General features: G+C 37.1%; 1 protein-coding gene across 2 annotated transcripts in view; it reads left to right on the forward strand.

Annotated features, from left to right (window-relative positions):
- The first annotated feature begins 1,285 nt into the window (after positions 1–1,285).
- The window catches only part of si:ch73-62b13.1 (uncharacterized protein LOC100002270 homolog), a 40,742-nt gene continuing 28,301 nt past the window's right edge, over positions 1,286–13,726 (forward strand). Inside the window, exons 1-2 of one of the 2 annotated variants that reach the window (XM_039760537.1) lie at positions 1,305–1,383; positions 13,185–13,358. In XM_039760537.1, coding sequence (XP_039616471.1) covers positions 13,208–13,358 — 151 coding nt within the window. In that variant the 5' untranslated portion in view covers positions 1,305–1,383; positions 13,185–13,207. Of the gene's footprint in view, positions 1,384–13,184; positions 13,359–13,726 lie in introns of both variants that reach the window. The other variant, XM_039760538.1, reaches the window with a different exon arrangement.

Consider the following 13,726-nt stretch of genomic DNA (forward strand, 5'->3'; position numbering starts at 1 on the left):
TTACCATTAGTCATTCACGAAGATCTCCAATCCCCCTCCTGCCTTTTCCACACCATCTCACTATATCAGATGAAATCCATACAGCACTCAAACAGCATCTGAAGTAAGAAGATTAAGCTGTTTCTCCGCCATACCCAAACTGCCACAGTACTTGGACTTGCCATGATGTGTGACTGCTCATCCAACTTATTTAAAAGTGCTAGAACATTCCTTATTATACTGAGGCAGGCCAGATCTTAATACTGAACTTAGTGTATTATGACTTAATAGTGAACTTAATATTGTAGGTGTGCTGGATTTGTTGAGGTCCTTTAGATGTTTAAAATCTGTTATGCATACTTCTGGGGTCCTTGTGCTCTGTAGAGTATTTCTTGAACATGCCATATTTGTTCGCGTACTGTTCAGCTGTTATTGTAGATAAGGCATTATAATCTTGTTAACCTTTTGAATTCTGTGCTGATAATACAAGTGTTTAATGTGCATATGTGAAAACATTGTTGATTTATTGGTTGCTAAATCAAACATTAGGTAGATATAATTAGTTTTACTGTTGTCTAAAATGAAAGCAGTATCAAATGTACTTTGAATGAGGGGTTATATGTTGATAAAATCTTTCTTTGTATAAACATATTTTCATTACATAATATAAACAATACATGTAGAACAATGAAGAGCTGCTGTATTGATAATATGAACTTTAAAGTAAACATTATTTGTATCGTTCATGCATGTCAGTATTGCATGAGGTCCTAAAAAATAAAGTGAATTTTTCTGATGTAAAGTATACTATATAATGGGAAATATTTTGACATATAAATCCAGATGCGTCGTAACATTTTATCCTATCCGATGCCAGCCCTTTCTTTTATGTTAGCCTATCCTTTCTTTCTTTCTTTCTTTCTTTCTCACTCACGCACAAAAATGAGCATTTGCTGAAATTTCATACGCAGTGTCACATATTCTCCTTTAAGCGGAATCGTGTTTACATAAATTTCATTGTGTTCAGTTTTCTCGTGACAGCCATGTGCATTTCACTTAATGACAGAAGCCTTAAACTGACGCCCAGCCTCGCGCGGTCATTTACCCCGCAGCCGTCTCGGTATCTCCGCCAATCCCCAAACGGCATGTTAATTATTCCTGCATTCCCCCGCCCCAACACACACGAGTGCGCGAGTGTCCCCCCACCACACACACGCTAACTTTCCATCCCTGTGTTTTCATTGGATTGGCTACTCTCTCTAGTGATTGGTTCGGTTTGGTAATGTAGAGTACGGAGCAGTATTTAAACAGGAGATGAACCTTTATTGAGGAAAGACGTACATTTTAAAGGAACCATAAAGAGATGTTCAGAAATTTGGATGATGCCCGAGAGAAAACAAAAAGGTAGGAACGACTGTAGACTGCGCTTGGTGTCGTTTCTATGAAATTGACATGAAACATCTGAAAAAAAATCAGCAAGCTATACGCAGGAGGCCATCCAAGTTCATGGTGTTTATAAGTTTATCTTGATGAATTATAAATTTGGTCCAGATATGACAATGAATTATTTTTGTAAGTACTGTAATTCTGTGCTTGGGAGTATGTGCTATTTGTGTCTTTCTTCATGCACAATTCAATACATATCCACGTAAGATGTCTCAAGTTACTATGTATCAATCGACAGAAAATTATGCACGTTAGCGTGTGCACAAATAGGAAAAGGCAGCCGATTACGTGTGTAAAAGAAATAGATGCTCAGTTTAATTAACTGTTTACAAAATCAAAATAATACCGATTATAATACGTTATTAGCTCTTACGTCTTAAAAGCTTGGACCAGCTTATGTTTCTACACGCTCGTGGTATCTCTCCGTCGCGTCATCAATGTGAAATTATCCATAGTTATTCTTATATTTGTTGCGTTAAACCTGCATGCAGTGCTTTAACTTAATTACAGATTCCAGTGGGGATGCAGACTCATTTACCCTACTGATTAAATCACACTTATTTGTATACAACTCAAATACTCGGCTCCAGGCTGCAAGCGGTAATATCGTCACGTTTCTGTCACAAGTTAAAACTGCGAGGGATATACTCGGATGTTAAATATTTGAGAAAATCAAAGAATTATTTTTAATTCACCGTTGGCATGCTACTTTAATTAATTTCTGGCGTGTTCGGTAGCAGTTCGAGGAATGTATTTAAAAGTTTGGTCGGATATTCGTGTTTTGAAAACTTGCAACTTAGTCGTACTTTTGGATTTCTAAATATTATTGCACAGGCTTAAACTCTGCGCAACTTTACATCCTAGCTTTTAAAATAAAGGATAAGCATTACTGTATTGCTGATCGATTGAAAACAGCTTTAATTGGCTAGTAAACGATTATTGACCAGTTTAAAGGCCCTGGTGTCTCTGAAAACGTCTGACTGTTAATACTAAGTATACCATGTAAATTGAAGTTTGCTCTTCAATCGTATTGCTGAAGTTTGAATGAAATATAAAAGATCAACAATTCTTCAAAGTCAACGGTGACTCTTAAACTAAAACTGGCAAAAATCATTCAATGATGTGCACTCACATTGAAATTAAATTTAAATAAATAAATTCATGTCATCAACATGCATACATTCATATTCTAAATCTCGCTTTTTCCGTGATAACGTCTTGTGTCAGATCGGAACTTATTCCAACTATAGTGAGCGCACGGTAGGGATTAACTTCGAACTGCATGCATGTCGTAGTCTATTGCTTTACATACACACAAACAGAAAAAAATAAAGCCAGTTTAAGTTCTACACGTGCGTACAATGAAATCGGAGTATCTGAAGGAAAATTACGCAACACTGAAAAGCTCCACACAGGAATTATTGAGCGGACAGAGAATCGAACCCGCTCTCCGGAGCTTTGCAGCAGCGACGAGCATCGTGGCTCTTCCGCTGCTGAACGATTGTTACATTTGTACTCCAAGTAAGCTGTACAGTAAATTATCATTTCCACTGCTGTGTATATCAGAGAGGAAAAGTGTCTACCCGCATCTAATTCAAGTACTATCAAAGGCAATTGTATAGACATCAAGTTAAAGTGTGAGATGCAACCGTTGATAGACACGCCAATGCCTTGGGAGGATTGTTTTATGATAAACAAGGAAAGACGTATGAAATTTTGCAATTTTATAATAGCAAAAATGATTAGCTCCTTAGAGTGAGTTCCCGTATTATTTGACTTTAATATTCTGAAGAAAAACGCATTTCTGATTATTTTTAAAGTAGAACGCAATATATAAGTACAGAAAGCTAAGAGAATAAGTTATAATTTGTTTTCATTGTCATTGTTTTTTTTTTCAAGCTGACTTTGCCGAGATGTTTAATCGTTTCAAGAACAAAATTAGATTGTTTCCGAATAAAAAATCTATTGCTTTTTGTTTCATGTAAGCGAATGCCGCCGTAAACAATTTTATGTGGGTAGTTTTTGTTTCTATCATTAATCAATATGAATGTTAACTTTTCATGGCATAATAAACCTGTGACTTACTTAAAACTAGTATATGCCCTTCAGCATGTCCTGAAGTGAATTTATTAAGTTTATAAAGGAGAGGAAAGCATGTGATTCGGTTACCAGAACTAGTGATGTATCAGGTACTGTTCCATTAAAATCATATAATATGTATTTATATAGAAAACATTACACTTACATTAATTAAAATATATTTTATGTGTCTAATTTTCTTAAGGCGAGTATGAAGAGTTAACTCTGTCCAAGGTGCTGAAATGATAATTTTGTAAAGAGTCGAGGCGTTAGATGCAGAAAAACTTTATTAAAAGTATGTGAATTCAGTGTTATATGAGTTAATGTTTATTTGCAAATATAATATTCCACTAATAATAGGTTTTAAAAATTTTATATATACGTAGTTAAATAGCATTATAACTGTCTGCTTTTTCATGAATCTCAGGTATAGTTTAAGATAGTCATAAACCAAACTGAAGTCTATTTAAAAACACCATTTATATACAGGAAATGCTTAATTAGGAAAGATGCGTATGAAGAGGAAATCTCAAATTTCACAGATCTGGTAGCCCGACATCAGAATGGATTTTTTTAAAAAAAGGTAAACAAACAAAAAATTATTTGAAATAGTCTTTAGAAAAATACCATCTACTTGATTTGCTTTCTTATGTATCAGCATATTAGTTGGATAAACCAAACATATGACACAAATCCATATTTCCAGGAAAAAAAAGATTGTTTATGTGATTGGTCAAAATAGTAATAATAAAAAAAAAAACTACTGATAACTTGTTTTTTGATTTTGTGGTATGTAATACTCTGCAAAACAAATTCATATGTAATTAATTTTATGTAAAAGAAAATATATTATAACAGAAACACACTTTACAGTCTTGAATTGTTTTTGTCTTTCTGTGCATCGTGTGCCTTGTTGCCAAGATACAGAGAGTTAGGTGGAGGTGAAGTAGCAATGAAACTGGTTCTGGCCAGGAAATGGACCTGATTTAAAAAAAACGAGAGAGAAGAGTATCTCTAAATTAATAGTGGGCATGAAGATGGTGCCTACAGTGATAGCCCCTACTGGTTTCAGTAAATACTCCAGAAGTGATTTATTGGGAACACTGGATATAAGGCAGTGCCCTATGGAAATGGCATGCAGCCTGTTGTATCTCTTCTAGGTCGGTTCAAAGATTATGTCAATGGGGTTCCTCAATATGGTGGTTTGGGTTAGAAGACTGTGGTCCCAAGAAGCTGCTTTGAGTAGGTCAGCAGAAGATGTGCTAACTCAGCAAAAAAGAAGAAGAAATCAAGAAAACAAAAAATATAGGAGCACAGTGGAGGGTTTTTTCCAGAAGGTCGAATTACATATTTAACAGCTGGTCCATGAAATACAGTATATACCATAATAGTGCTAGGGTGCTTATTGTAGTATATAGTATCCCTGCATCTTTCCATCTGTTTGGCAGCATACAAGACTCATTAAGGCAATAACAGAGCTTTGTAGGATCCAGTACATGGCTTTATTATACCTAGTTTTCATAAACTATTTGCATTAGAGATACAAAGTGCATTATAGTACAATAATGTTTTGAATTAGTAGTGTCTATTGGTCTATATGTCCATGTTCCTATATAAAGTATGCCTCTTTACAATCACATTAAGAATGGCAGCATATTTAAACTTAAAAATGTTTCTGGCATGCATTCAGGTCCTTGTTATATTTAACCACAAGCTGATGTGAAGGTTATACTTGAGACGCCAGCTTGCTGCAATGTACAGGAAAGCAAGGTGCAGCAATTACTACAGTCCATCACTCATTGTACTCTTGTGTAGTTCAGTTAAATCACCAGTTTTAAATTAGCTTTAGGGGTCATTAATGTGTACAGTCTTGAAGTGGCACAAGTTGTATTAACATTTGTGGTACCATGTGTGCAAGGATGCAGCGACATTGCTCTTAATATTTAATTGAATAGGCAGTGGTATCAGCTGAGTGCAAGTACTACAAAATGACCCAAAAATCTTTGCTATAATTAGCTTTACCTTTGAAAGAATACAACAGAAAGAGGGGCTTATAAAAGCCTAGAAATGTGAGATGAGGACTGAAAATTCTTGCATTGTAGCAGGTTTGCAGACTGTAGTTGTTAGTGGTGAAAAAATATAAAAAATAACTTCTAAATAGTGATTACAATATTTATCAAATGTGACTTTAAAATAATTACATAACATATTAAAGTGACAACTCTAGCTGTAACTGTAATGTACAGCAAATTCCCATTTTGTTTTTGGTGTAGTCATTTATAATTTTCAGAAACCAGTCCATAAGAGCTTTCCAGGATTTCCTGTTAATGGCAATGCCTTTAAGCTCAGCTTGATAGCACTCAACTGTGTTATTTTCTGCATTGCTCAACCTTTTTTACTTCCAGTTCTTACAAGCTCCAGCAACTTCCCCATCAAACTTTTTTTGACACAATATGACCAAAATTGCAATTGGGTTGACTTGTTGTACACCTGACTGAACTGTGTTATTTAAAGTTCAGTCTTCTCATATGCGCGACCACAAAAACAGTGATATTCTTTTGTTCTCTTTACTGATGCCTCAGCTTTCATGGACATCCTTTGCAAATGAGAAGTTCACTATTTGCTGCCAATGCATCATTTCTGGACGTTATTGTCTTTCCTTGTCATTGTTTTTGGTATCTGTAAGAGGCATTGTCATTTTCCTTAAGTGCAGTATTCATTTAAACCTCTGAGTGCAAAAAGATGAAGTTGTGAACAATCTTTTCTCTATTGTCTATCTTCACATGGTCAGTGAGGCCAGCAAAAACAATTTTGGTCATTTTTACTAAGGAAAATTCAGTAGAGAATAATGCAATACAAAGAAATAGACAGGTAGTGTATAGTGAGATGCTGTCTGATCATAAGAAAAGTTACCAAGAAATCATCTTCAGGACATTAAACAAATGAAAGTGAGAATATTAGTTCATTCACATAATACTGATAAATAATATACATTTGAATAAGATCAAACCTTGCACAGAATGTGAGAGTTAAGGTGTACAATATTTTGTAGGGTGTGATTTAAACTATTATAAAACTCCATTAAGATTATTGTAACTAAACTAATGTTTATTTTATGTCTCGGCCGACAATGCAATCTATGGATATTGGAGTGGAGAGGGAAAATCAGCCCTTTGACATGCTTTCTCAATAGACGGTGCATAATAAGTACATGAGCATTATCAGGTTTAGTTCAGCCTGCTCACACATAACATGTTTGCCCCAAATGGTGCGATTTTGGTGCTATAGAGCAATTTAATTCGAACTTCATATGAATAAGAAAAGGGTGCTCTTGTAGCATTCCTCTGACCCAGAATAACATTGAGGAAGTCAAGGTATATGAAAAGAACACCCTTTTGTTAAAAATTAATGCAAGGTCGAGATTAAAAAAATAGCAGATAAGAATACAAATGTAAAAGAGAAAACAAAAATTCTGCACTCTTTCTTGCCTATGTTAACTGGTCTTAAATGCCTGCCTGATGTGTGTAGTGGCACCTTCACTTGTACACCACAAAATACCACACCAGTCACTCTTGTCTTCTTCTCTTCCACTCAATGTCACACAATTCTAGCTTTTCCACTTAGAAATTTAGTGATTGCCCTAAATAATTTCTGTAACCCATCTAGGGTCACTTTCAGCCAAGCTTTGGTATCATTACTGGGGTCCTTTCTTCTGCTCCAAGGACAAGAGGTTAGACCTTTCTCTAGCAACACCAGCTGTTGCTGCATGAACCTTCTGATGACCTTAAAGTGTCAGGTCTCTAAGGTCATGACTGCGCCCTTCTCTATTAAAATGGCAGTGGTCTCATATGTTGCCTTCTGGGGCAAAGTACCCTCTAGTGGCAAGGAGGTGCTGCCACCCTTAACAGCTCCTTCTTCGTATCACATTAACTCTAGTCAGAATGCATCCATTTAGGTTCTGTCTCCAGTGGGTTGCTATGCATTTTAAACTTTTTTTGTCTCTTTTTAATGTGGAAGGGTACAAGTGTTGCCCACTTTTAATTATTGTTTATGTCTTTCAGTTTGAAAAGAGTGACCTGTAACAAAATGAAAAAACACCTTTGTCCTACACTTGAATTTTGCATTTTAATACATGCCATGTATCGATTAACAATTGTGTGAGAGATACATTAAATTGCAGTATAAAATGTTTTACAGTATGTGAGAAGATAATTACTTTAGAAAATTAGAACACTCTAGACGAGAACAGGCCATTCAGCCCAACAAAGCTCGCCAGTCCTATCTACTTGTTTCCTCTAAGAAAACATCAAGTCGAGTTTTGAAAGTCCCTAACGTCTTACTGTCTACCACACTACTTTGTAGCGTATTCCAAGAGTATATCGTTCTTTGTGTAAAGAAAAACTTCCTAATGTTTGTGCGAAATTTACCCTTAACAAGTTTCCAACTGTGTCCCCGTGTTCTTGATGAACTCATTTTAAAATAAGTCTCGATCCACTGTACTAATTCCCTTCATAATTTTAAGCACTTCAATCAAGTCACCTCTTAATCTTCTTTTGCTTAAACTGTAAAGGCTCAGCACTCTTAATCTTTCCTCATAATTCAACCCCTGTAGCCCTGGAATCAGCCTAGTCGCTCTTCTCTGTACCTTTTCTACTTACACAGTGTTTGTTTGTTGTTATGTTGCAGTTATGGAACTAGAGTGCTTTAGCAGTTTGGTGTAAACACCAATTTCATTTATGCAACTTCTGACTCCTTTGTTTTAGGTTGGACAATTTTACGGATTTTCTTATAGAACTATGCTATCACTGTCACCTTGTTTCCAAAGTTGTTCTGACTTCGGCACAAATTATGTAACACTGTTGAACCTGCTTAATCCAGTCTTCAACCAATGTGCAGATTAGGGTTGCAGGGAGCCAGTGCCCATATGTGCAACACTGAGAAAAAAGCAGGACCTGACTCTAAATGGGGTTCCAGTCTATTCTACAGGGTGGCCCACGAAAAGGTGTCCCTCCTCCACCAAGACGACTGCATTACGTGGTGAAGAGAAAAATGATCAAATCTGGTACTCACATTTACAGAAGACGCTTAAAGTGATCTCCATGTGTGTCAATGCATTGCTGTGCCCAATTTCGGCATGTTCATGTACACTCTTTGCACTCTCAGTGGAGGCAGGCCACTTTTTTCATGGGCCTTCCTGTGGAATCCACTTACACTGAAATCCAATCAGTGTAACATGCATGCCATTGAAATGTGGTAAAAAAAATGAGTACCTGAAGAAAAGCCCACACAGACATATGGAGAAAGGACAAACTCCACACAAATGGCAAGTTCTACACTACATATGTGAAAAAGTAAGAAGAATTATTAATAAAAGATGGAAGACACTGCTACAGGAGGCAACATCTTTATAGGATTTTGGGGTTTACAATAGTAAAATAGGTTTCTCATCTAAGAAATTTGCAAAAGAGCTATTAAGCCGTATTGTAAACACAAAAGAATACACATTGAGGGATGTTATGCTCAGACTATGCAATGCAAAAGTGAGATCACAACTGGAGTAATGTGTAGAGTTCTGATCAGCACACTGATCAGCACACTGACTACAAAAAAGATATGACAGCAATTGAACCCAGGACTTAAGGAATGTCCTACTGCGACAGACCCAGAGATCTTACTTTTGTTTAGTCTTGAGCAAAGGAGACCATATGGGGACCTAATCCACATCTTCAAATTCCTCAAAGGCATTGATAAAATATTTCCAGCAGAATTCTTATTGACTAATCGGTGAATCATGTACACAAGGCCATCAGTGGACATTAAGAGGAAGTGTGTTTAGGACTAAAGGCAGGAAGCACGACTTTATACAAAGAGTTGTAAGACTATTGAGTTGTGTAGTTGAAGCAGAAACCTTCACAACCTGAAATATCTGGGTGAGATATTGGGACAGCTTAGCTATTTACTAAACAAATGAGCATGATCGACTGAACGGTCCCGTCTTGTTTATCAAATTTATTATGGTCTTTTTTAACCTGGTGTGCAATTCGTGTCCAGTACACTTTATTCATAAGGCAGCATTTATAATCAATCTGCCAGTGTACCACCCCATTTGAATTATTTATATTTAAATATTAAGACAGTTTTAATATGTTAGTATTGAAGATGGAATGGTTACATTAACATATGACATTATGCTCTACCATAACCCACCTATCCAATGTTAAAAATTAAAAACGATGAATAAAAGTGAATACGTTTAGGTGGGAAAATATAGGATAATTTCTTCTGGACTTGCTGATGGTCATATAGTGAATTATCATTAGGTATGGCTGTGCCTGAGAATCACTACTTAAAAAACAACAATTTAAAATACATGGTCGTAAAAACATTTGCAAATGTTCAATGAAAAATTATGAGAAGAGAAAGATGTCTTTAGCTTTTTATATGAATGCAGAACTGTACACCATGATGACAAATGTGGTGCCAGGACTGAAAGCAAGAGAGGTTATATTTAAAACTGCTATAGAATGAAGACAAAGGATTTGATGTGGGGTTTTATCATGCTACAACAACATTTATTTATTATGTACATTTTCATACATAAGTTTAGGTCAAATTGCCCTACAAGTAGTAAAAAAACAAAGTTATAAGAGATATATGTGATGATATATGTGATGATGCGGGTTCCACTTCCTGCACCCATCTCTGTTTTGGTAGCTCTTGAACCTGACAGCATTAATAATGTAACCGGATGAGCTGGACAGTGAGGACACAACGAAGCAAGGGAATGTTGCAGCTGCAGACATGCTTTTATCAAAAACAATCAAAAGCAAAAACAGTGTCTAACGTGCAATGCAATCAAAATGTCAACAAATAAATAATCAGTTAAAACCAGTCAAAAAGTGGAGGTTAAAATCCAATAAACAGATCCTTTAAAAACTGAGGTTAAAACAATGGCTGGAAGCAGTCCCTTTAAAAGCAAAATCCGGTGCCTTCTTTCTACCGGCAGCTCCCCTGCTTCTCCCATCCAACCTTTGCACCAGGGGAGTTGACCTACCTGCAGCTGTCTTCCTTCACGTTCGGTTGCCTTTTGGTTCCTGGCTCAGCCAGACCGAGACTTAGGTTCCTTAGTGGCTAGGGCGCTCACGCTGGGGTTCACTTTCCTAAGCCTTCCTGACTCCCTCTGCCTACCCTGGCCTTATGCAGCGAGCCAACCACCTTCTGGATCACTCCAGCTCCTTGATCGCTCAGCTGCAGTGACCTCTTCCTTCAGCCCCACTGAGTGTCAGCCAAACACCCTTTCCAGGTGGCTCTCCTTCTAGCTGCTTGCAAAACCTCAGCGAATCTGCTCTCGATCTCTCACTCTGTCTATCTTGTACCAGCTCTTTACTTCTCCAGCCTTGCCTGTCTTCCTCCTCCTAACCTCCATTCACTCCAATCCTTTATTTCTTCCCCCTCCGCACTTGCGCTCCTACTATATATAATGGGGACGTGGCTTAGGTGTGGCGAATAGCAGTTCCCGGCATCAATTACGGATGTGGATGATTCCTCACCTCCAGACTTAATCGAGGAAATGCCCACATCACAAAGCACCCGAGAACCACTCTGGCCACACTACAACACCCCCTCTTTAAGTGGCGAGTATGGCGATTATTTGTTTAAAACTGGCCTTTTCTTTTGAGCCGTGGACCCACTATACCACAAGGTATAGTGGAGAAATCCCCTGTTTCCAAGTCCAGTTAATGTCTGATTTGCTAATATTTCCTATAGTTAAGTTGACAGAGAGAAAACAAAGTAAAGGTGGCACAGATGCTGAAAAAAGGAAAAACCTTGGGAGATCCAAGGTCATAGGACCCACCACTACTTTGGAGAAAAATGTTCACCATTTGCTGACTTTGAAAAATGACATATAATATTAAACTATAAGATTCTTTAGATAATCCCACTCAGCAGAACTTCCAGATATTTGGAAACTCCAGTATATAACTTTTAAATGTGTTGATTAACCCAAAATCCATACTGAACCATCACAGAGCAGCTGCCCTTGAAGTCCATTGTAATCACATCAATAAAACTTGAATAGGATAGGTGGGAAGTCTGTCTTCCCTGCTCATGACTGTCGGTAGTGACTTCCCAGTTAAAGGGGTCTTAATTTAATCACCAGAGTGAACATCAGTAAGTCAAATTGCTAATTAACTAAGTTGTTGAACCATAAAGCACACAGTGGCCGACTCAGCCCAGACTTTGTAACTCTGATATGTCATATAACCTGCCATATTTTACTTCTACAAATACAAAACAATTATAAAATGTAAATGGGACTTGGAGGTCATATTGGATAAAAAGAATATGTTAAGTAATAATAGCATCTAATTGATAATCATCATAAGTACTGTGCATTCCCGTGCAAAGGCTATAAAGCATGCTGAATATTTGTTCTTACTTATTTTTCTCTTCAAGTCTATATCTCCTTGGGTAAAAGAGCAACTATATAATTAATAGGCTTAAGTGTAATGCCTGGCGGCATGGTGGCACTGAGGTTAGTGCTGCTGTCTCATGGGTCCAATGTTCTGGATTTGAATCCCATGCCTAGTCATTGTCCTTGTGGAGTTTGTATGTTCTGCCTTTGTATGCTGACTTTAATTCCAGGTACTTTGCTATTGTGCCCATATCCCAGAGATATACATATTAGAATTCACTGGGAAGCTGCAATTGACATTTCATGAGTGTGTGCAATAATGAGCCCTGCAAAAGACTGGCACCCATTCCGTGTTTGATTCCTGCCTTTCACCTGACACTGCCAAGTTAGACTTCAGTGGTATGTCAGCGCTATAATTAAATTAAGTTGGTACAAATAATTAATGGCTGCTTAATTCTACCCAACTTACTATGATCTTGAAAAGCCGAGGTGATATCCAAGCCAAAATAAAAAAAATAAAGGACTGGAGATTGCAATACTTAACTATACACAGAATTTAAGAAATCATAAAGGCCACTGGCCAGGTTCTGTAAGTGAGAAAGTGGCGACTGATTGACAGCTTGATAACAGGACGTGAGCAGGCCCAGGGTCCTCCAGGGACACAAGTGGGATGCTGCAATGTTGAGATGACATTCAAAAGTAATTGCCAGTTTGAAATGGAGAATTGTTTTCCTTTCACTTTGCTTGCAGTATTCTTGAAAATATTGATCTGATTCAATCTAAAGGAAAATATACGGCTTGCAATTTCAGTACACCAATGATTGGCCATTTTAAAGTGTATGAAATAACATGGTTCCACTCAGAGCGAGTATCTGCTTTCAATAATGTCCCTTGTTCACTGAAAAGAAAGCACTCGTAGGACTGCATATTAGGTGCACTCAGGCTCAAATTACAGGGAACTTATATGAACAAAATAAGGGATGAATAGTGGAAGAAGAGATGTAAAGAATATAAATGTTTGCTAGCACTTATTTATCATTGTCCAATCTAAATCTAAATTTGGCTTTGCTTCAATGTATTTACTGTACCCCAATTGCTTGTTTTGGATGTAACCTCCTGCCATGTTTCCGATGATGACACCAGACTTGTATCAGAACCATATTTCAGGTTGAAATGAATGAGCATTTTACTTAAAATATTCTTATGGATTCTTTACAAAGCTTATAACTCCCTGTGCACCTCCTTTTTTGTTGTTCTGTAACAGGGTGAAGAATGTAGATAATTTGGATGTGTCTCAGCATGGAGTGCTCTTGGAAAACTGTTCTGCTTTTAGTGTGTACCTCTCTTGGGATCCAATATACAGCCATCCGCTCCCTAAGGGATACATTTAGCGCCCCTTGTTCAGGAGGGGATCTGTGTCAGCGCAGGGAAGTTAAAGGTGAGTGTAAAACAGTCAATCATTTTTAGAAGGGAAATGGAGTTCAGGACCTTCTTTAGAAAAATAGCTTACAGTATTATTAGTAATCAAACACCATGTCAAATTTGTAGTGTAATTACATAATTAGTAGCAGGAGTTGTAGTGCAAGTAGTGATAGTATTGTCACATGTACAGTTTCCAGTGGCATGATAAACAACAGTGTAATAAAATGTAAAGTAAAATCTTGGAACTCATTGTACTATGGTGGTTAGTGCTGCTTCCTTTCAGCCTAGGAGTTCTAGGTTCAAAGTATGTAACGGATACTGAATACATTACGTTTACACTTTTCATCCCATAACTCAAAGAAATGCATGTTAGGCTATTTGCTG

Source organism: Polypterus senegalus, chromosome 8, assembly GCF_016835505.1.
Source record: "Polypterus senegalus isolate Bchr_013 chromosome 8, ASM1683550v1, whole genome shotgun sequence".
NCBI classification, from domain to species: domain Eukaryota; kingdom Metazoa; phylum Chordata; class Cladistia; order Polypteriformes; family Polypteridae; genus Polypterus; species Polypterus senegalus.